Source organism: Spermophilus citellus (genome assembly GCF_964194105.1).
Source record: "Spermophilus citellus genome assembly, contig: SCAFFOLD_58, whole genome shotgun sequence".
Taxonomy (NCBI): domain Eukaryota; kingdom Metazoa; phylum Chordata; class Mammalia; order Rodentia; family Sciuridae; genus Spermophilus; species Spermophilus citellus.
In genome coordinates this window covers 552,708-575,710 of record NW_027672891.1, presented here as the reverse complement: position 1 = coordinate 575,710, position 23,003 = coordinate 552,708, and the positions used below count along the sequence as shown (strand labels likewise).

The 23,003-nt window shown below is 56.8% G+C and overlaps 1 protein-coding gene across 1 annotated transcript in view; it reads left to right on the top strand.

The window, feature by feature from the left end:
• The window catches only part of LOC308640439 (disabled homolog 2-interacting protein-like), a gene marked incomplete at its 3' end in the record, with an annotated part of 41,697 nt that extends 19,001 nt beyond the window's left edge, over positions 1–22,696 (top strand). Inside the window, exons 2-4 of the mRNA XM_081312358.1 lie at positions 3,971–4,074; positions 22,211–22,355; positions 22,551–22,696. Of these exons, the coding sequence (XP_081168484.1) occupies positions 3,971–4,074; positions 22,211–22,355; positions 22,551–22,696 (395 nt within the window). The remainder of the gene's footprint in view (positions 1–3,970; positions 4,075–22,210; positions 22,356–22,550) is intronic.
• Between the last annotated feature and the right edge of the window lie 307 nt (positions 22,697–23,003).

Sequence of the window (23,003 nt, the reverse complement as noted above, 5' to 3'; positions counted from 1 at the left end):
AGGTTCTTTCTTTCTGAGATCCCCTGCCCTGGCCCAGGACTCCAGGCTACCTTAAAGCTATTTGGGGAGCACCCAAGAGGGTCTTTGCTCCAGGACATAATGAACAGGTTCCTTTCCCTCGGGCCTCAGCTTCATCATCTGCAAAATGGGAGATTGGACCAAGCAACCTCTGAGGAGCTCCTGGCTCTGACCCAGGAGGGAAGGGGCAGGTTCTGGGCAGGTTCTGGTCATCATCAGTCGGGGTCCCAGGGGTGAGTCAGCATCGCTGGGCACCTGTGCCCTACCAGGTGACACCATGTGCCTCTTGCCTAGAGCCATCAGGTCCACCTGCCATGAAGAGGAGGTGAAACTGTAGCCAGGTGTGTGCAGGTGTGTGCAGGTGTGTGCACGTGTGTGTGTGTGTGTGTGTTCGCGCGTGCGTGCGTGCCTGTGCAAGCCTCTTGGGAGAGGGAAGATGGTTCTAAAGGTTCCCGTGGTGCCCTGGGGGCCCTGACTGTCCTGGTGACCCCAGGGACCCTCTAGGCGAGGCCTGACTGCCCACTGACTTCAGTGGGGACGGATATTTACTGATGGATGAGGAGCAGGTGATCAGACCTTGACTGAGCGTGGCTGGGTGCCTGGCCTAGGAGGTGTGCAGGAAACAGAACTTGGCACGTGGAGGGGACCCAGAGGTGGAGGTGACCTCACGGTGGCTTGGAGATAGGAAGACAAGTGGCAAGTCTGCCAGGCTCTGATGTGGAGAGGGGGTGAGTCATTCTGCCTGCAGTGACGGGGACATTGCCCCAGAGTTGAAGGATGACTGTGTTCCCACGGGAGCTGTTCAGGCCGCTCAGCCGGCTAGGGAGACGTGTGGTGAAGGTGTGACAGGGCAGCCCTGCCTCAAGGAAGGCTGGAGAAGTCAGTTGGCAAGAGAAGCGCCAGAGGGCCGCCATGGAGTGACCCTGGGTGCCAGATGAGGGGTGTGCTGTCTCTGAGGGCACTTGGTCTGGCTGCGCCTGGCCCGTCCTGCTCTCTCCGTCCCTTGCCCTTGCCCTGGAGAGTGGCTGGACCAGGGGGCTGCTCCAGATGAGGCTTGCACCATGAGCTGCATGCCTACTGTGTGTCAGTCCCCTGGCTGGGCACTGGGACATGGAGGGGCTCAGCACTGAAGGAGCCAGGGACTCAGTGTCCAGACACCTGGGCCTCATTCCTGTGGCCACCTCCTAGCGTGTCACCTGGGGCTAGGGACTGCCCCCCATCTTCTGCATCTGTCCTAATAGGGGCGTCATGTTCGCTTGCTACCACAGTGCCTTGTGCGTGGGTGGGACCCCGAGGTGGAGGTGGCCTGCTATTACAGAGCACAAGAGGACATCTCCCAGGTAGAGGTGACATGCACTGTCACAGAGCACTTGTGGATCCCCTCCAGGTGGTGATGACAAGAGCTGCGGTAGATTACCAGGGGACACGCCCCAGGTGGCAGTGATGCCTGCTGTCTCAGAGCACAGGCAGTGCTGAGGCAGGCTGGGGGAGGAGAGAGAAGGCAGACTGGGAGCGTGGGCAGAGATTTCCTAGGGAAACCTCTAGAAAGAGTGGGTGTCTGGCATGTGCCTGGCGGAGGCAGTGGAGGAGGGGGGGACGGTGCGGAGCAGGGGAAGCAGCCAGGGCTGCACGGGCAGCAGTGGGGACCCAGGCTCCTGCAGGACGTGGTCCAGGCCTAGGTCGATGGCTTCGCCTGCTTGGCCATTGTCCAGGGCTTGGGATCAGAGCCTGTTCTAGTTGAAGTCCTTTCAGGCTTCTGGGGACCCCTGTTTGGTTACATGGAGAGAACGGAGCAGGAAATGCAGCAGGTGCCCCTGGCCCCAGAAGCCAGCCCCCGTGTGCACCCTGTGCCAGCCCCTGTGTGCACCCTGTGCTTTGCCGTGACGGCACCATCCTCACCTCCAGTGTTCTTGGGGTGGGCTGGGGGTGTGCACTCAGCACCTCCACGAACAGGAACATGTACATTCACCTTGCTGGTGTTTCTCACTCTGCACTCCTGCGTGTCCCCAGGGACCAGGGAAACCCCAGCCCCATCCTTTTCAGACTTCCTTGTGAGTCAACAGGTCTTTCCCGAGCACCCACACACACCACGCTCCAAGCGGGGTGCCGGGATGTGGAGATGCAGCCGGCTTAGGTGTGGGAGTCCGGAGTCCCACGTGTGCGCATGCGTGCACTGTGCAAATGAGGGCTAGACCAGAGGCCCAGGCCTGGCTGTTGCTATAGGAGCCAGAGGGGGCTGAGAGTGGTGGGCGGAGGGGGTCACCAAGGGTCTCCAGAAGGGAGTCCTCTGTGGGAGCCACTCCAGAGCAGTAGAAGAGGCAGCCCAGCATGGTGTGGGGGACCAGTGGGGAAGCAGCCAGGCTGGGCCGGCCCAGGAGGTCATAAGTGGGTATGATCAGAAGGTGGCTGAAGATTCTCTTGAGCTGTCACCATGTAAAAGTCTGAATATTTCGTGTTTTTATAAAATCCCAGATTTCTGGCTTTGCCAGAAGCCGTGGGAAGCTCTGGTTACATTTTCCCTCTTGTGAAGTAGCAGTAATCAGCCAGGCTGCTTTCCTCACCTGCCTGGCCTCTGCAGACCTCCCACGCTTAAAGCCTCAGCAAAAGAGGATCTGGATTGGAAGTCAGAGATCCTCGATTCTCATTGACAGAAGGGATCTGCAGGAAGTGGTCCAGGCCTGGGTAGATGGCTTTGCCTGCTTGGGGGGGTGGGTGTCTTCCACACTTCTGACCAGGAGAGGCCTGATTTGCTTGTATACTTCCATGAACAGGGAGCTCAGTACTTCCCAAGACGTGAGGTTTTGGGGGAATACTTTAAAAAATAGTTTTAAAATACATTTTAACTTTTTTTTTTAGTGGTGGGGAGGATGGTACTGGGGATTAAACCCAGGAGCACTGTACCACTGAGCCACATCCCCAACCCTTTTTACTTTTATTTTGAGACAGAGGCTCACTAAGTTGTAGAGGCTGGCCTTGAACTTGCGATCCTGTTGCCTCAGCCTCCTGAGCAGCTGGGATTACATGTGTGCACCTCCATGCCCAGCTCATTTTAACCATTTTGAGTATACAACTCAGTGGCATTAAGAACATCTACAGCCGGGCACCGTGACACACACATGAAATCCCAGGGGCTTGGGAGGCTGAGTGAGACAGGAGTGTCATGAGTTCAAAGCCAGCCTCAGCAACTTAGTGAGGCCCTAAGTAACTGGGTGAGACCCTGTCTCTAAATAAAATACAAAACAGGGCTGGGGATGTGGCTCATTGGGCAAGTGCCCCTGTGTTCAATCCCTGGTACCCCACCACCAAAAAAATAAAAAAATCTACAATGCTGTATAACCATTGCCACCATCCATTTTTACAACTTTTCCATTCTCCCAGACAGAAACTTTGAGCCATTCAGTGACCATTTCCCGTCCCCCTCCCCCAGCTCCTGGGAACTTTTGATCTATTTTCTGTCCCAGTGCATTTGCCTATTCTAAATATTCCCCACTGAGGTGGAATCCATCCATATTTGTCCTTCTGTGTCTGGTGTGCGTCACCTGGCATGATGCTCCTTCAAGGTCTGTCCACACTGTGACTCTCTTCTGAACCTGATCCCTCTGGGCAGGCGGCATTCCCTTGCATGTCTGTAATGTTGTGTTTATCCAATCATCTGTCGATGGACACTGAGTCGTGTCTGCAATTTGGTTGTCATGAACAAAGCTGCTCTGAACATTTGCACGCACGTGTTTGTCCATGTCCCCGTTTTCCCTTCTTTGGGGTGTCTGCACGGGAGTGGAGCTGCTGCCTCGGATGGTAATCCTCTCTTTAATTCTGCTGGACTTTTCTGCTGCCCCACTTTATAGGGACCAGTTTGTTTGTTGTGCGTGGCTGGATGTGAGTGGCAGGGAGGCCTCCGTGGATGTGCTTTAGCTATCGGATGTACTCACCTCCTTTCTCCCTCTCTCGACAGAGTCACCCCAAGAAAGGCCGGGCTCCCGGCGCAGCCTGCCCGGCAGCCTCTCAAAGAAGAGCCCCAGCATGGAGCCCTCAGCTGCCTCGCCGTTCCGGGTCACGGTAACTATCTCTGCGTCACCACCACCACCGACACTGCCACCAACCATCACCACCTGGCCCCGGGGTGCTGCTCTGCGACCCCGTGGTCCCCCTTCCTGGAGCCTCATGGACCGGGAGAGCGTCCAGCCTCCCTTGCTCTAGGTATCCAATCCCTTGGCTGCTCCCTTCTCCGTGGCTCAGCCCTGCCCCCGGGGCCACTTGGGTCCCATTCTTCAAGGGAGGGGTCAGGTGGAGGACAGGCATCCCTGAAGACCACCAGACATGGAGCGCCCTGGCCCAGGAAGAGAAGAGATTAAGCTAGGTCCCCCACACTCCACGCACACATGCTGCTTCCCCACCCTGACGGGGCGGGTGTCGTTTGGGTGTCTGGAGGTCTGTCGTGCGGTAGTCCCTGGCAGGTCATAATTCAGTTCTGTCTTGGTGGGAAATAAAATAATTCTGTATTCTCCAACCGATGATGCCTTAGAATTGACAGATCACAGCCTATATATTATAGCTTTGGAATTTAGGCCATTCGCCCACATAATTTCTTTTCTTTTTTACAAACTTAAATGACTTTGTGGAGACAGAACCCAGGGACCCCCGACATTGGACTTCCGTGCCTCTTGGTATTGCCACACAGTCAGACAGAGGGTCCGGTCCCTTCCCTCCCTCATTCAGCAAGCACAGCATTGTAGTCCGATGCTGTGGCGGGCACGTGGTCTTCCCCAGGGAGCCCAGGTCTGTGTCTGAGCTTCTGTTTGCCGGTGTGACCATCCCCTCTTTCACTGGAGAGTTGTGGCATGCCTGTCCCATGCCAGGCCCGTTCCGGTGGTGGGCGGAGCGGAGGCGCAGGTCAGGAGAGCACGGTGGACAAGGCCCCCTCGTGCCCACTCTTGAGTAGACCAGGGAAACAGGAAGCTTGTTTGAGGTGGTGTGGTTGGGAGGTGATGTTTGAACTGAGGCCTACGGGCCGAGGAACCAGCCCTGTGGCTGGCAGAGGACAGAGGTGCAGGGAAGAGAGTGGCAGACTTGGCTGTACCCTGACTCGGGGACTGCAGGGGAGCTGGAGTCACTGACTGTCCCAGTAGGTGGGAGAGGGACTCCCTGGAGCTGACTTTTGAGCTGGGTCCTGCAGGATCAGTGGAAACTGGCTATTGATAGAGGCTGTGAGGGGACTTGTGACATGGATGTGCTGAGGGATGCTGAGACACTGGCTGGGTCTGGCGTGAGGGGACTGAAGGGCTGGGTGCGAGGTGAGGCTGGAGAGCAGGCTGTGACAGGTCAGGTGGTGCCCTGCCCAGGACCGCTGACCCTTCTGCCTGTCTATATGGCAGAAAAATGCTTTGAAGATGGGTCCTGGGGCCCCTTCAAGCTTGCGGCTCACTGGGCCTGGGCATCTGCATTTTACCAAGCTCCCTTGACAGGTGGTGCAGAGTTCCGGGGCCTCTGGCATGGAGGAGGAGCCTGTGCTGAGAGCATTCAGGGTCATGCCTCTGGATATGGCCAGTAGGTCCCTGGGAACTTATCTAGGGTGACACCCATTCCCACCCACTGGAGCAGAGGCCAAATCCCACCCTCTCTGGTCTCCAAGGCCACAGTGGGCAGGGTGAGCCTTCACGGGACCTCAGGGCACTATGGATAATAATCCAGTAGTCCACTCCACTGATTGTTCACCTGCTGCGTGTGGCTCTGTCCTGCATCCCTGATCTCCCTGATCTCCGACAGCCCTGCAGCTGATGCTTTGGTTACCCATCTTCCAGGCGAGGGAACTGAGGCTCAGCTAGGTTAAGGCACTTGTCCGAGCTCCAAGTGCTAGTAGAGGTGAGAGGCAGAGCTGTGACTGGGAAAGAGTGCGCCTCCTGGGGCTGAGGAGGAGGAGCCCCATCAGCAACCTTTCTCTGCCGCTTCCCATTCTTTGCTGCTCTAATAAGCATGCCAGCACACCTGAGTTGCTGGAATTTGCAGCCCTGTAATTGCCAGCGGGGCTTGGCGGGTTTCCCGTTGTGGTGTCTCTGCTCGGTCTCCTAGGTGGAAACTACCTGTGGATCAGAGTCAGAGACAGCCTGCCAGCCTCTAGCCCCTAGGACTGCACCCACAGCCCACCTGCCCAGGGAGGGTCTGCAGAGCACCTTTAAGGTGGTCATTTTTGCCCACTGCTCATGGCAACCCTGTTGGTAGGTATCATAAATATCACCATTTCACAGATGAGGAAACTGAGGTTCACAGAGGTGAAGTCATTTTCCTGGTGTCACACAGCTCCTGAGTGATAGGCAGGCAGAGATGCTGAAACAGTGGGACATTTCAGCTTTGTGTGCATCTCTGGGGACCTTGGTCCTTTTTCTGTGTTCAGCCATTAAGGAAAGGGGTGTGAACTGAGACTCCATCCTGGGCCAGATGCTTGGAGCTGGAGGCACTGGAGAGCTTGAGTTTGGGGAGCCCTTTCATGAACTGCGTGGCCTCCTGAGGCACTTGGCCTCCCTGAGCCTTGTATCCTCAACAGTGACATGTGGAGCTGGCAAGCTGTCCTGAAGACTCACTGTGAGCGTGCCACCAGGCCTGATCCTATGGCGGTGCTTGACAGATGAAATCCAACATTCTCATTCAAGTCACGTTTCCCTTTTAGACCAGTGAAGATATGGGGAGGGCTGGGGCAGGGGCAGAGGATGGTGTTTTGGGGGAAGCCAGGTGAGCCGGGCCCATGTCCTGGGGACAGACCTGCACACAGAGCCTGTGGCAGGGCCAGAAGCACAGCCCAGCCCCGAGCTTGTTCCCCGGCTCCATCCTCACAAGCTCGGCAGCTGCTCTATGTAGACCCCGAGGGAGCCCGGGGAACGTGGTCTTGCCTGGGGGAGGCAGGAGACACCACAGCATGTACCTGAGTCACTGTTGCTGCTGCTGTCATTTTAAACCCAGGAGTGAGGATGTCGCCATGTCTTGTTGAGGTGCCCCGTTGGGAGACCTTAGTTCAGAGGCTAAGGTCTCTAAGTCTCCTTCTGTTCCCTGCACCATGAAAACTAAGGCAGGGAAGGCCTGGACTGGTCAGAGGTCATCTGAAAGTGCTGGAAGCCTGGCTTGTCCCATGCACGTGCATCAGTGCAGACCCAAGCCCCTCTGAAGGGCATTGGTGATCTGGTGCTTATCCTCCCTCTCCGCCCCCAGAGACTTTGTGACCAGGGAGAACCTCATTTCCCCTTTTGTGAACTAAAGAGGATGGACTTTGTAAGGCAGCATGTGCTTTAGGCATACAGTAGGTGCTTAAATGTTTTGGTGCAGCCGATAAAAGAAAGGGCTTGAGGGTCAGCTGACGTGACTTTGAGGCCCCTGCATGGCCTCAGACCTTCATTGTGACTTGGACCAGATGTGGACCCTTCCTGCCCATCTGGTGTAACTTCCTCCTACCTACAGGTGGGGTTGGGGGACGGGACAGTATTTCCCCAGGGCCACAGAGGGCCAGGAGACTGGCATGTGCCCACAAGAGCTGCAGGGGACCTTGGGTTAATGGGAGGATGCTGGAGGGTCTGGGAGAGGCCTCCTACCTTCAGCTCTGAGGCTGCAAAGATTCCTCCCAGTCTGTCTTCTCTGGACCAGAGCCTTCTCCTGGGAGGGAAGGAGGGAGGAGGGCAGGGGTCAGGTGGCAAGTGAGGCCCTGGATCTGCAGAGACTGTGCCTCTGGGGCCCTGGAGTCCCTGAACAGCATGCTGCAAGGGATCCCAGTTTGCTGGGGTGAGGGGGGAGCTGGTGACTCTTCTGGTCTCTGGAGAGTCCCTCGGCCTGCCACCTTCCCAGCTGGGCTGTGGGTGGAGTCCTTTCCCTTCCTTCACTTGCCCCGCCCCCTCCCACCGACCTTGAGGCGCTCCTGCAGGTCTGGTCTGGGTGGGGATGTGGCAGAGGCTCCGGGAAACTTGACAGCCAATTGATCCCTTCTCGGGAAGTTGAAAGTAGAGAGTGGTGTTTGAAGGTTTAGCTGAAATTAGGTCTCAGGGCTATTTTTTGCGAGATGGAGAAGGAAAAGTGTCAGAGAGGGGAAGGCCCAGGGGGCTGTCAGGAGCTGCAGATGGACTCAGTACCAGGTCGATGGCAGATGCTTCCACAAGCAGGTCTTTGGTTCTTTTCAAGAACTCACTTTTACCAGGTGCTTGTTTCTGAGGCGTGACAGGTGTGCCTGGGGTGCTGCAGGAACCCAGAACAAGGGGTCTCTGCCTGGGGAGGAGGGAAAAGAATTCCTGCAGGAGGAATCTTTGAGGCTGGACTTTGAGGGATGTGTAGGAGTTTTTCAGGAACAAAAGGAGAAGAATATTTCAATTAAATGGATATCTAACTGAGCAGGAGCAAGCCAAGGGACCTGCGTGATGGTGATCAAGGTGTTGGATGGGTTGGGGGCATAAGGGAGAAGGCCTGGGGAGAGAAGTGAGGGGCTTTGGGGTGGGTAATAAAGCCTTTGCACTTCTCCAGAATGCAGGAGCCACAGGGACAAGGCTCCCGGCGAAGTCCCGCTAGCAGACTGAAGGGTGACCCCTGCCCAGCATGGAAAGGCGGACAGAAACGATCTGTCCAACCCTCCTCACACTGAGGAGGCAATGAGGCTCAGAGAGGGGAAGGTCCTTTCCCAAAGTCACAGGGCCTGTCTGGGGCAGGGCCTGGAGCTGAGCCCAGGGCTCACCACACCCCATCTTCACTGGACATCTGCCACCTGCTTCCGAGTGGGCCTTCCCCCCGGCTCCCATCACTTCCGGGCAGTGGGGGGCTTCCTGGAATAGCCCTTTGTGGGTCCCAGTGCCCTAGGAGGCCCCAATGCCTCCTCCTTCTCATTGGCACAACCCCATCTCCTGGCCCTGGACCCACAGCTTGTCGGGGGCTGCCTGTCAGAGGAGGGGTGACTTGCGGGACAGGAGAGCAGCTTTCTCTGTGGCACATTCCCCCACCAATGCCCCTTCTCCATGAAGGTGGCTCTGGGTTGCCCTCACGCAGGGAAACTGAGGCCCAGGGAGGGAAGGCGTGCCAGGTCCCCTTCGGGGACTTCCTGCACCAGTAGGGACTGCCCTTGGCATCTCAAATGCACCACCCCTTGGGACACATGGAAGCCTGTGGCAGGGCAGCTGTGCTGAGTCCCAGGCTGAGGCCCCACACGAGGGGTCCCAGCACCCACTTTGTAGTATGAGGAATTTGCCCACGAGACTCATGTCCCTTGCTCTGCTCTGTGCTAGGAGCTGGACTCTGCTGACCTGGTGTCTGGCAAGAGGTCAGCAGGTGAGAGTCGGTGGGAGAACAGGTCCCAGCACCCTCAGCCCCTCCAGCCCTGCCTTCCCTGGGACTTAATTGTTAGCAAGCTATTCAAACCTGAAGGGACAGTCCCTGTCCTCCGTCTGGGCCTGTGTTCTGTGGGAAGAGGCCCCTTTCTGTAGGGGAATGTAGGGGGTGGGGATGTTGTCACAGGCCACCAGATGCAGGAGCTGTCCAGGGTGGCCAGGGCAGGAGTGTGGGCCAGGGATATGGGAGCTTCCCTATTTGGAGCCAGGCCAGGCCAGAGTCTGAGCCAGGACAGAGGTGGCACGGTGACATTTGGCAGGGTTAGGGGGTTACCCACCCCTCTGATAATCAGGAAGGTGGTTTTGTTAGCTCTGCTGCACGAGGCTCCTCTCCCAAGGCTCTTGGAGGAGGGACAGGCCCAAGGTCATAAGACTGGCCAGTGGCAGAGCGGGGGCCTCAGACAGCACCCCAGTCCCTGGGTCCTTCCTGGCTGTGAACTCACTCACTTTCCCTCAGCCCTCTCCACCTTCCTCCTTTCTTTCTTTCAATAAATTTTTAATCTGTGTCAACTGTGTCAGCCTGTGCTGGGCACTGAGGATACATGTAGGATTAAAATGTAGTTGCTCGGGGCTGGGGATGTGGCTCAAGTGGTAGTGCGCTCGCCTGGCATGTGTGTGGCCCGGGTTCGATCCTCAGCACCACATACCAACAAAGATGTTGTGTCCGCCGAGAACTAAAAAATAAATATTAAAAATTCTCTCTCTCTCTCTCTCTCTCTCCTCTCTCACTCTCTCTTTAAAAAAAAATGTAGTTGCTCCCTGCAAAAATGTAGAGGGGTTGGCTGGGTTTATAATTTCCAGGCAGGGAGAGGAAAAGGATATTCCAGGCCGTCACGACAGCCCCTGTGAAGGTCAGGAGATGAGAAACATCAGGAGTAACTGAGAGCAGTTTGGGGGCTGAGGTGTGGAGAAATGGCTGGAATATAAGTGAGAGGAGACCCATGACAGTGAACAGAGTAAACAGAATATGAGGCTGTATTAACAGAAGCATGGAGTCCCCAAAGAAGGAGTTGAGATAAACCAGAGTACGTCAGAGCAGACCTGGGGTGCAGAATGTGCTTCACCCAGGAATATACCGAGCCAGCAGGACCTCCTTCAGTGGACAGAGACTGGAACTGGGGTGGCAGGTTCAGGATAGGTTCAAGCAGGTTGTTGGGAGCCCTTCCCACCCCAACACCTGGGCTTAGAATGTCCTTGCTGGGCAGGGGGTTGAGGGCAGACGTGGGGGGAGAGCCCACTTCCAGGTACCCTGGAATCTCTCTTCTCATCCTGGGTGTGCAAGCTTGGCCCAGGAGGGTGTGGAAAGGGGAGGGAACAGGGAGCCCCCGCACCCTCCTCTTCTGCCCTGGGATCTTCGGGGGCACCTCCTAGACCTTCTTCCATTTCCCAGCCCTGCCCTTCAAGGGCTCAGATAATCGGATCCTTGTCAACTTTATTCTGCACTAACGGGGCCCAGGCAGGCTCAGTGCAGCGGGCGGGAGGCTGTGGGGGCTCTGCCTTCCACTCTTCACTCGCTCTCTGGGCCCCAGCTTCCTCCAGCAGGATTCGAATCTTGGCTACTGTCCCCTCTGTGATTCAGGCAAGTTGCCCCGACTCTGAACCTCTCTTTCCCCATCTATAAACGAACACCGGAGCCATGAGTGCTCAGTACCTGGCACAGGGGAGGCACAACCCCTTGCTTGCACAGGGGCGCACCCCTGCCCAGTACTGCCCCGGAGCTCCAGGGAACCTGAACACCCCCATCTTTACCGACTGCCCCTCAGCACCATGCGCCCCCCAAGAGCTTATAGGCTAAGCTGTGGCTCCAGGAGGTGGAGAGAGATGGGGAGTGAGGGCCTCACTGACCAGAGACCACAAAGTTCTCAGATGGCCAGTCCTGATGGACAGAACTGGAGGTGCCTGTGTAGGGTGTTTTCCTGCCAGTTGGGGGCAGCAGAGGGCAGCGAGTGGCCACCTGGGTGGCTACTCCCAGTGATGTTCTGGGGGTTTGTGTGCCGGCCCAGGGAGCCTGAGAGCTGCAGAGCCGCAGAGCCACCTGCTAGGTGGTGGGATCCGCTTCAGTCAGGGAGCACCCCATCAGCTGGCCACTGCTGGGCCTGGCAGCAGGCGTGGCCGAGCCAGCCAGGCCTGGGTCGACCAGAGAGCTGGAATGTTGAAAGGAGACTGTGGTCAGGGACATTGGAGGGGAAGGTTTGGGATGAAGATAGCCTCCCATGAGGAAGGGCACAGGCGCAGGTGGCCAGAGTGCTGTGGTCACCAGTGGATACTCAGCCACTGCCACCCTTTGACAATTGACAGGCAGCTTGTTCCAGCCTTACTACTGGTTTGGGAGGGAGCCAGGTGGACATTCTGGGAGAGGTGGGTGGTGTTCAGAGCCTAGGCCTGCTGGCCCGGCTGGAACCCGTCTCTACTACTCTTTGCTTCTCTGTAGGGGGGATCCTGAAGCCTGTTTTGCCCAGGGCAGGCGCTGGGCACTCCTAGATCTTGTCTCATTTCATCCTTACAACGGGAGGCATATCACAGGCACCCCACTTCCCAAAGGTGGCAGAACGGTGGGAGACAGAGAGGGAAGAACTGGCCGAGGCTTGCTCAGCTCAGAGCCCGGATGTGGAAGTCCTCACAGAGCCTGGCAGCTGCCCCCTGCCCAGTCTTTGCTAGCCAGTGCTGTTATCCTGTCCTTCTTACAGATAAGGACACTGAAGCCCAGAGAGGGAGATGTGTGGTTCCAGGTCACACAGAGAGCAGACAGAGCTGGTGTTTGAATATGGGCCTCCCTTCTCCCTGCCTTACTTTGTCCTGTTCTGCATCCCACAGGCCTGGTTCGATGGTTAGAAGGCATCTATGCTGGGCAGACACCCTGGGTAGAGAGAAATACTCCTCTCTTCCCCTTCCCTGTGGCCCTGCAGTCCCTCCCCCCTTCTCCACCCTCCTTCCTGGAACCAGGAGCATGGATGTTGGAGGGCAAGGCTCAGATGCCTTCGTCCCTCCTCACGCTAGGAAGATAAAGCGATCAAGTGGCATTTGGTTGGGATTGCAGACATAATTATATCTGAGCTCTCTGGTGGGAATTGTTTCCAAAGCCAGGAAGCCCTCTGTGGAGGTGGCAGCAGTGACATCTGTTTTGACACAAGTCTTCACTTCGGGATGAGTGACTTTTCCTGTGGAATTGCTTAAAGAACATTTAAAATGAGCCATGGTTGTTACTTCTCTGCCCCAGTGCCGGAGACGGCCCCTAGTAATGGGGGGATCTGGTTCCCCAGCCTGGCATTCAAGGACCCACCGTCTTTCCCAGCCCCTGTGCCTTGGATCTGGCTGGTCCTTCGGCCAAAGGTCCCTCATGGCCATCCTGGGCTCCCTCCCTCCCCTGTGACGCCCTCACCTGGGCAAGAGTCCCCTCCCCAGTCTCCAGAACAACTCTGCCTGCACAACCTCTCTCAAGGACTCTGTCACTTAACGATCCACCACCACGTGTCCCTCTCCCATCAGCCCAGCCCGTGGTGACCTTCTCGAGGGCAGAGGCTGTTTCTGATTCATCTGAGCCCTTAGCACTGGGGCAAGGCCTGACCCTAGTGGGCACTGGAGGGGCTGGTGGAAGTTAATGGGTTAAATGGAGTGAGTGGGCTGAGCAGGGAAGAGAACCCCAGGGAGACACCGCCCAGGCCTGGACACTGACCTTGACCCTGCACCGGGGGTTCCCGTGAGCCTTTGGAGGCCTGGACTTCCCCTGGGAGCTTGGCCTGACAATGGGAGGACAGTGGCCTGCAAGGGCCTCTCCTGACGTGGGTCTGGTGTCCCTGGTGTGGACGGCTCACTCACTCAGGGATTTAGGGGGCCTTCGCCACCCTCTTCCCAAGGCCAGGAGCGCCTGGGGGTCTGCTGTTCCCATTGGCTCTTCATCCAGGGATAATCAGATAACACCACTTCCGGCTTTGCTGGCCTGGGCTGCTGGATGCCTGGGAGGGCAAGGCAGGGTCATCTACCATTAGCACACCTCCATTGGGCAAGCTGTTGTCCCCAGAAGGTCCCTGTCATTTGTTGTCACTTGCAAATGAGTCATCAGGGAGGCATGCCCAAGCTAGAAAGGATTTAGAGGTCAGCTAGACCAATCTGCTCGCTGTACTGCCCAGGGCCTTGGGGTCTCTAGTGGAATCATGTAGGAAGCACGGCTCTGGAGCAGACCACCTGGATTGAACCCAGCTGCTGCTTCCTGGCTGTGTGGCCCTGTGCAAGTTGCCTGCCCTTTCTGAGCCTTGGCTCGCTCATTTGCACACTGGGTTTTGAGAATTAAACAACAAAAGAAAATTCACATAAAGCTCTAATACATTGCCAGAAGTAAGCATCAGGATAACATGGACTCACATGGACTCATTCTTGTTAGGGTGTTGGAATAGCTCTCACTGTCATCAATAGCAGTGCTGGGTTTGGACCTGTGTCCTTGACCCTGAGCGTGGTCTAACCACTGGGTATCAGAGGGCACAGGGTAGGGAGCAAGCACTGAAGTCAGTGAGTCACTCAGGAAGACTGGCCTGGAGGTGGGACCTTAGCAACAGGGCCTGGCCCAGTGCAGAGAGAGAAAGAACTAGGAGAGCCCCTGCTGCAGGGGTGAGTCCCCCTGAGGGAGTGGGCGGGCTTCCCTGTCCCCAACTGACCCCTAGGCCAGGGCTAGCCCAGACCTTGCAGAGCTGATGAGGTGCTTGTGGCCCTCAAACCTCTGAGGGGCTTATTACCCCGAGGCAAGTGCCGGCTGATGGAGGATTGATTTATGGAACAGTGAGTCACACCCTGGCCGCTCCTGGCTGAGACCTCAGGAATACATTGACCCCCCCCCCCAATCCCGGGCCCTGGCAGGCCACTGGGAGGGCTTTCTGCTGTCCTCCCCTGCCCCTCACACCCTCCGCCCCTCGAGTGACTGGGCTCCACTCTCCTTCCCCTCCAGACTCCCAGGTTCCTGAGGGCCCCCTTGCCTTGGGTGTGTCCCACCCTGGGGAAGGAGGTGGTGGGCCCAGGCTGGGATGCTGCGTGTCACTTGGAAGCCCTACGATTACTCCAGGGCCTCCCAGGCAGCCAGACTCAGCCCTGCCTCCCCGAAGCCTGTGCCTGAGCTGCGACTGGGCTCAGGTTCCCTCTGTGAGGCTGTCCTGCCCCTGCTCCTCTTGGCAGGGGCACCTGCTGTCTCCCCCTCTGTTTCTAAACTGCCCTCCAGAGCTGCCGCCTCCACCATCCCGTTCAGATTGCTCCAAAGTGGGATCCTGTAAAGGGCCTCTCCGAGCCCTTTCTCCTTTTTCTTTTGTCATAAACATGTCTTAATTCATTCGGGAAATATTTAGGAAATATCTGCCACCCTGCCATGGGCTGCCATGGTCCTTCTCTGGGGCTCTTACAGCCCAGAGGGGGTGGGGACGCTAAGCAAATTCATGGATAATCACAACCACGATGAGCTGGCAGAGAGACCTGGCCTGGCCCAAGGGTATTGGGGAGACCCAGCCAGGGGAGGGACCTGAGGGTGAGCAAAGCCCGTGGTGCAAGGGGCTCTCTGGCTTGTGGCGGGGCTGGTGGTCACAGGGAAACGACAAAGTGACCATGTCAGCAGGCAGGATGGAGTGTGTGCCAGGAAGCGGGCTGCGGTCCTTCTATGTGTCGCCTCATCACATCACCGCTGGGACTGCTTCTTGTCCCCATTTTACAGAAGAAGACAGCCATGGACACTCAGCCACTGGCCTAAGGTCCCAGAGCCACTGAGCAGTGGAGCCCTGTGCTCTCCCCTCTTCAGGGGGCAGTGGAGGCATTTGCCTTTTACCTGGGGATTCCTAGACATGGAGGTGCCTCGGACCTCACAGGTGTGCTCAGGGTGCGATCTCCGGGGTGTTGATGGGCAGGAGGAGCTGTGTTTGGGGCAGGGGTCTCCAGCTCTTGCCAGGTCACAGGACCCTGAAGGCTCTGGGCTCCCGGCTCCTTGACCTCTGGGCCACCTTTCCTTTCTGCTCTGGTGTGATGGGCCCATGTGTCCGTGTCGTGCTGACGCTGAGCGTGGTGTATACACGTGGGTTTGTTTCACTGTGCTTGTTAACCTGTGTGTCTGTACGTGTGTGTGTGCTGTCCCATGTGCACATGGATCTCCGTGTCTGTGGCGCGGTTGTGTTGGGGAGACGCGTATGCTTGCGTGAGCCTTTCTCTGCAGGCGGGCACACATGTGTATTTGTGTGGATGCCTCTTCTTGAACTTGCGTGTTTCTGGCGTATGTGTTTCTCCATGTGAAGGTGTTTAGTTTTGGTTTTCTGGGCAGTGTTTCAGGGAAGAGTGACCCTCGAGTGTCCCTCATAGTCTATTCACTGGTTCTCTTCGTTGAACCCAAGTAGTCCGGCTGCCTCTCAAGGCGAAGTGGAGCATGGGGGTTTTTGTGTTTGATGGAGTGCTGGCACGGGGTGGGCAGGGTTCTGAGGGCCTAGGGGGGCATGTGAGTGGGTGGCCATCAGAAAGCACCAACTTAATCCAGCTTTAAAGGCCTTCCCTCCTTCACCTGTCACAATGTCTGACATTCTGTCCTCTGTGAGTCATCCCCCAGTTGGGATCCTCTTTGATGGCACATACCTTCCGGGGTAGGAGGCCAGGGATGGACAGCTTGCTAAGGGCAGGGCCCCAGCACCTGGGAAGAAGGGTGGGAGAGTGGCCCATCTGAGGACACGAGCCAAGCCAGAGAATTCCTTGGTGTACTGTTAGCGTCAAGCTCGGGAAAGCCAGGCAGCCTGGCCCTAGCCGCTGCTCTGACTAGAGAACCTCAAATGTCAGTACTGAGAAGGTCTGGATGATCACCCAACCCAGCCCCTTAGCTACAGATGGGAAGGCGGAGGCCTGCAAAAGGGGAAACCTGGGAGATCCCCTCAGACCCCACTTTCCTTTCAGCACCAAGGTTGAAACCAGGAGAGTTTTATTTCTGAACTGTCCCCAGGCCCCCTTTTTATAAAATTTGTTTTCAGACAAGGTCTCTAAGTTGCCCAGGTGGACCTCAAATTTGTGATCCTTGCCTCAGCCTCCTGAGTCACTGTACTACAGGTGTGCATTATCATACCTGGCTAGCCTGGTCGATTCTTGAAATGTCAGTGGCTAGGGTTTTGAGGAACAAGGGGGCCTGGGTTCTGCTGTCCTGCCACTGCCTAGCTTGTGCATTCTGGGCAAGTCCTATTGTTCTCTGGGCTTCATGAGGGGCCTCATGTGGTACTGGCCTGTCTCTGGGCCCTCTTGGCTCTCAATCTGTGACCCAGGAGGCAGGACCCCCACTACTCCCCGCCCTGGTGTCCCTGCAGCCTGCTGATGTTTTAGGTCTGCCTACAGCCTGTGTGCCTGGGGCCGAGAGGTGGCAGTATCTGGATCTTTCTGTGCCTTTCCTTTTGATTTAGATGTATTCTTGGCATTTGAACAAAGCCTCAGTAAGATATTAAGAGAGATGTCTGTCAAAACAGCCTCCCTCCTTGAAGGCTCTCTGTTTGAGTATGGACCTTAGATGCTGGGCCTCTGTTGAAGGAGGACCATGGGTTCTGTCTCTGGGCTTGCTGAGCACTGTCTTGGGGTTCCAGTGTGGGCAGTTGAAGAGCCAATGGGAGTCAAAGCTGTGTCAGCCCCCCTACTCCATCTTCAGTGCCTCATGGTCAGTTTGTTGGAAGGGGAGAGGGTGATGAAGGCAGGCCGTGGGCAGAAAAGGCAAGATCAAATAGATGCAGGGGTTGGAAATGCTGGAACTGGAATTTGCCTTGTTTGCATAGCTGCTGTGTGCCAGGCACGTGCTCCATGCTCCATGGAGAGGGAGGAACAGTGGTGCAGAGACTGGTGTCTCGATGCAGGGCTCCCAGGTGTGTGGGTGGTGGTGCTGGAACGCAAGCCCGTGGTTTCCTAGCTGCTGCCGCCTGGGCTGAGGGCCAGGTGCACATGAGGACAGGACTGAGCTTCCAGGTGGGTCCTGTGTGCCTCCCCTTCTACCTGGGTCGGAGCATGGAGGATGATCTGAGCTGTAGTTTCACATGGGGTGGAGGGGTCTCTCCCCTGTTCACCCAGGAACAGGACTTTCCTGGTTAGAGTCCCAGCTCTACCACATGTCAGCTCAGCTAGTGCCTTTGCTTCTCCAAGCCCCCATTTCCTGTCCTGACAACCCCAAACAGTCTCAATTCTGCAGCCTGCATCCTCTTAAGGACTCCTCCTTTTAGAGGCCCTGGGCCTCCAGGGTGGTCTGCCCCCAGAGTGGGAGGTATGCAGTGAGTTACTATGGGACACAGCCACTTGGCAGAACCAGAGCTCGATAGCTGGTCATTTATCATCATCATCATCATCACTTGGAATTGATTTAAATGGGCGAATGAAGAAACCAGGCGGCTGCAATCGCGAGGACTGGAGAGGCTCCTGAGTAGGAGCGGGGCGTGAGCCAGACTTCAGGACAGTGGCTCATGACTGCAGCTGGTGTGGGGAGCGGCTTGGGGACCCAGCGGTCCTCGGGCCTGGTTTCCCATGTTGGTCTGCCCTGTGCTTTGGTCAGTGATATGGAAGGAAGTCCAGGGGGCTTGTGGGTCAGCTGGGAAGGGGCTGTGTCCATCCTCAGAGAAGGGCAGAGGCCACGCAGCTGGCCAGACCCAGTCATCAGGGACAGGCTGAGGGCACAGCTTGTCACAAAAGCCCTGGGGCCTTCCGAAACCAGCGCAGCTGCCTGACTAGCGCATAGGCACAGGGCTGTGCTCTCAGAGGTGGAGTGCCCCATCTGGGGACAGAGCCGTGTGGTTCCCATGAACTCTGGGGGCTGCTTGCTGCGCTTTAGACATCAGTCCCTGCTCCCCGGGATGAAAGCCGAGGCGTCACCTGAGCAGTCGTGCCCACCCTGTGCCCTGTGCACCCAGGGAGTCTCTGAGGTTGCTTTAGAAGAACGTGCTTGTTCAAAGAGTTCAGAACTTCCAAACTGGATGTCACTCTGTGGTTCCAGGATCATTTTGCAAGCATGTTCATTCATGTCTCTGTCCTCACTGCCAGGTGGCCTTCAGGCTCCTGGGAGAGCCAGGATAGACGCCTGCCTGTGGTGGTCATGTGCCCCTTGGGACACAAAGAGGTGGTTGTACTGGAACCAACATCAGTAATAGTGATAATAAAGCTAGCAACTCTGTACTTGCTTGATCTTTACTGTTTTCCTGGTGATAGAGGACCTTATTTAACCCTTCCTATAATCCCATACAGTAGGCATCATCATTAGCCTGTTTTACAGATGAGGATACCGAGGCTCAGAAAGGTCCAGTAATGGGCCCCCACACAGGTCGTCTGAATTAAGATTTGAACCAGGTGCTGTGGGAGAACTGGGTTGGTCAGCAAGGCCAGCCCCCGTACTGGGGGGCAGCTTTCTGGAGAGGTGGGGATAAAGTCAGGTCCTGAGCGTTGTGGTTAAGAGGATCCGAGAGCGTGTAGGGCTGGGTGGGCTAGGGAGTAATAGTAGAAACCGTGTCTCACCCTCAAGATGAGCTGGACATAGCATATGTTACAGCAATGAGTTTAACAAGCCTGTGCATTCGTGTGGGAATTTGATGTGAGATAACATTTGGCTTTTCCTGAGAGCACTTACTGTGTGCTACACGCTGAGCCTAGAGCTTTACCAGCCTCCTTGGTCCTCAGTGCAGCCTGCTCCCCCATTTCACAGAGACAAGGGGACCTGTCTGGCATTTCTTAGTGAGGGGTCTGTGCCGCTGGGTTGCAACCCTGCATACCAGTCTTCTCAGCCACTGACCGGCTTGGCAGCACGCTCCAGCACAGCTCAGGAAGAGGACAGCAAGAACTCTGAAAGAAAGGGTGCATGATTTCCCGACTGCCACTAGTTAAAAGTTGACTTGGGTCTGTCTGTCTATTTATCTATCTATCTATCTATCGATCTATCTATCTATCTATCTATCTATCTATCTATCTATCTATCTATCTATTTTTGCAGCACTGGTGATAGAACCCAGGGCCTCTTGCATTCTAGGCAAGTGCTTTACCACTGAGCCACTCCCCAGTCCCTTGAAGATCAGTCAGCCTGTCCTCTGGAGTTCGGGGGTGTAGCTACTGCCTTCCGAGGGACAGGAGAAAAGCCTTGTTTCCCTTCATCCAGAGCTGGGTGAGGACTTCCCCCAACCCCTGCCAGGCCTTCTATCCTGGTGAAGGAGAGAATGCAAGCTGTGAGTTTGGGCAGAACAGGGGACCAGAGTCTGGGGTCTTTGATTCACCATGCTGTGTGACCTTGGAAAAATCCCTCCCTGTCTCTAGGCCTCAGTCACCTCAGTAATGCAGTCTTTTGGAACTGAGTCCCCTTTCAGGATGATGAATATTTGTCATATGCAGGAACCTGAGCTGGGTCCCTGTGGGAAACAAGGTCTGTAGGGCAGATATGGGGTATGGTGGTGGGGCCAAAGGGAACCCTCCCTGTTCTCCTGAGAAATCACTCTCCCCATGATCTGAGCTCCTGGACCTAGTGTACACTGCTTATTCCATAGTGTTCTTGACTGTCAGGGTCACTGTGTTTAATGCACACCAGGCTCTCAATAAGGTGACTGAGTGGATGTTATAAAGAGCATTGAGTCCCAAGGTCATTGCTATTTCCAGTGGGGGTTAGATGCCACCCACGGTAGGTTTTAAAGAGGAAGCTGCTGTCAGAGAAGCATTAAGTGTCTCATAGGAGGAAGAGTGGGGAAGAGGAAGTGGCACACATTCACCCACCCTCCTGGAGAGGAGAGGACTTTATTTTTTTAAAACTCAGAAATAGGATCAAGCTGTCAATATTGCTGCAGAATGAGCCCCATAAATTGTGAAACATGCTTTGTGGTTCTTTGTACCACAAGAGTGTAAAAACTGACATTTTCATCAGGGTAGAAAATAAAATCCAAGGAAAAGGTACAAGGCCTTTGGGGGAGCTTGCTTGACACAATACCTGGGACAGTTCCATGCAGGCAATCCAGGTGAGGCTGAGGTGGGGAGAGCCCAGAGTTTACACAGAGGTGCAGATCGCTGCCTGCATGCTGTCTTCCAGAGTCTGGTGCTCCAAGTCTGCGGTGCCTTGCCTGCCGGTCACCCTTCTGAAGGAGGCTTCCTTCTGCCACGTCTGATACTGAGAGATTTTTTGCTGAGCTGCAGCTCATTTGAATACCTTGACAGGTAATGCTGGGCTGCAGAGTCAGATGCATTTGGACTCCACCATTCAGGAAGGCCTTTGGGTGAGGTGATATGTCAGGCAGATGTTAGAGGATGTGCAGAATGCTGACAAGTGATCACAGGGATAGGTCTCCTATGGATGTGAAAGGTTGAGGAGGAATAAGTAAGGAGAGAAAAATAGGAAATGGGAAAGCTTGAAGAGGGTGGGCAAAAGAGGGATGTCTTATGGAAAAATCTCTGGCATTAGGCAGACCTGGAGGCTTGGTGTTCTTGGGTAAATCACTTTACCTCTCTGAGCAAGGCTTCATGTGCAGATAATGTTTTGCTGTTGTTTTTTGTTTGTGTGACTGATAGGAGATAATTCATACAGCTAAGGTTTGACCTTGTTGTGTTTATGGTTCTCTGGCCCTAGAGCTGGACAAATTCAGCTCTACAGCCAATGTCCAACCCACTCCCTGGACCCAGAGAGGACTGCCAAGGCAACCCGTATTGCATGGTGGATGAAATATAGTTTTCAGATTGTGTACAACATCAACTTTAAAATAAGTTATTCTTCCATTCACTTGTGTTGTTCAATCACTTGGATTTGGAGGTAGGGGCAGTGTGTGCCAGAACCCTTCCCAGAAAACTCTTCTTCCCTCAGGGATTCCTCCCTGCAGTTTTCCTGCCTTGAGCTGCCTTCATGTTCCAAGCCCTGCAGAACCCAGGCTGTGGGTAGCCTCTGGAGTCCCTATGTCCCCATCACCTGTAAAGGGAGCACTGATGCAACCCATTCTTCTCTGCAGCTCTTCCATTAGTCCAGAGCACTTGGAATGGGGCAGCTTCAAGCTGTAACCTGAGTTCCAATGCAGCCTGGTAAATGGAAGAATGGCCCCAATGGGGTGTCCCCAATCTTGAAAAACATGATAGGGGTACCTTGCACTTCAGTCCCTTGTTCCTCGCCCTAAACTGAGTGTTAGGGCTCCTGTCCCCAAGGTGGTTGTCCCTGCTGGGGTACAGTAGTGTCAGACTCCACCTGCACAGTCAGAGGCTGCCACTCGGGTTAGAGGTCTAGGTGGTCAGGGTACCAGGTGGCGGTCGGCTGGCCCCTCAGAGGACCACGCGCCTGCTCTCTGAGCCTTAGTTCGCCCCATCTGTGAACCGCGGGCTGACAGCACGGCCTCACAGGTGGAGAAAGCGCTTTATCACTCCTCGACGGGGCAGGGGGCGTGTACTGCTCCAGGTGGGTAGGGAGGTGACCTCGTTTCCCCGCGACAGGCTGCGAGGCCAGGCAGAGGTGAGAGGCGGCGGTCTGTCCAGGCCCCCGGGGGGGGGGGGGGGTCCCCGCCCCTCCACGGCCCCGCCCCTCGGCCCCGCCCCTCTCGCCCCGGCGCCGAGGGGCTCGGGCGGCCTCGGCCGCGGTCGGCTCTGCTCGGCTCGGCGTCGCCATGGCAACAGCGGCTTGGGGGCGGGGGCGACGTGGCAGGCTGGGCTGGCGGGTGGGCGACGCGGGGTGGGCTGGGCCGCGCTGCGCGGGCCGGACCGTCAGCGCTCGGTCGGCGGGCGGGGGCGGCGCTGGCCGCGAGCTGCTGGGGCCGAGCGCGAGCCCGGCCCGCCCTCGGCCGCGCGGCCGCCCAGCAGGGTGCGGGTCCCGCGCGGGTCCCGGCCCGCCGCCGCCGCGCTAACCCCGCCTCCCCTTCCCCCTCTTGTCGCCCCGCGCGCAGGGCTTCCTCAGCCGCCGCCTCAAGGGCTCCATCAAGCGCACCAAGAGCCAGCCCAAGCTGGACCGCAACCACAGCTTCCGCCACATCCTGCCGGGTCCCGGAGCGCAGCCGCCGCCGCCGCCGCCTCCGCCGCGGACAATGAGAGGTGAGCCTGCCGCCGCCTGCCCGGCCTCCCCGCGCCGCCGCCCGGGATGCGCCCCGAGGGCGCGGGGACAAAGCCTGAGCCCCGGTTCAGGCGCGCTACCTGGGGGGGGGACCCCACGCCGCCCTCAGGAACTTGTGGGGACCACCTCGGACCGGGGCCCGAGGCGAGGACTCTTTCTTTCCCCCGCTGGGTGAGGTGAGGAGGGGGTGTCCGAGGCCCAGGGCGAGGCCGGCGGGAAGTGCGCTAGCCGAGAAGTCCGGTCTCGCCAGGTCGAGGTGGGCATTGTTTCCCGGGCCGTGCAGTGCCGGAGCTGGGGACGGAAGTGGCGCCTCCACCCCTAGGACCCATCCCCTGGCCTCGGGAGCCCCCCGGGTGTCCGATACAAAAGACATTTTTCGTCTGGGTTTTGCTGAGACCCTGCCGCGCGGTGGTGAGGAAAAGGGTGAACATCTGGAGGGGAGGAGCAGGGGGCTGGGCCGCTTAGGGGGCACATCTGCTCTAAGTAGGGCACGTGCTCCGCTGGGAGCTGGGGCGGGCAGTGCCCAGGCCTTGAGTTCAGGGGCATGGCCAGGAAGAAGGGCCTTCCCAGCCTGGGCAGCTGCTTCCCCTCCTCACCTCTATACTCCCAGGGGTATCTCCTGCTCCTGG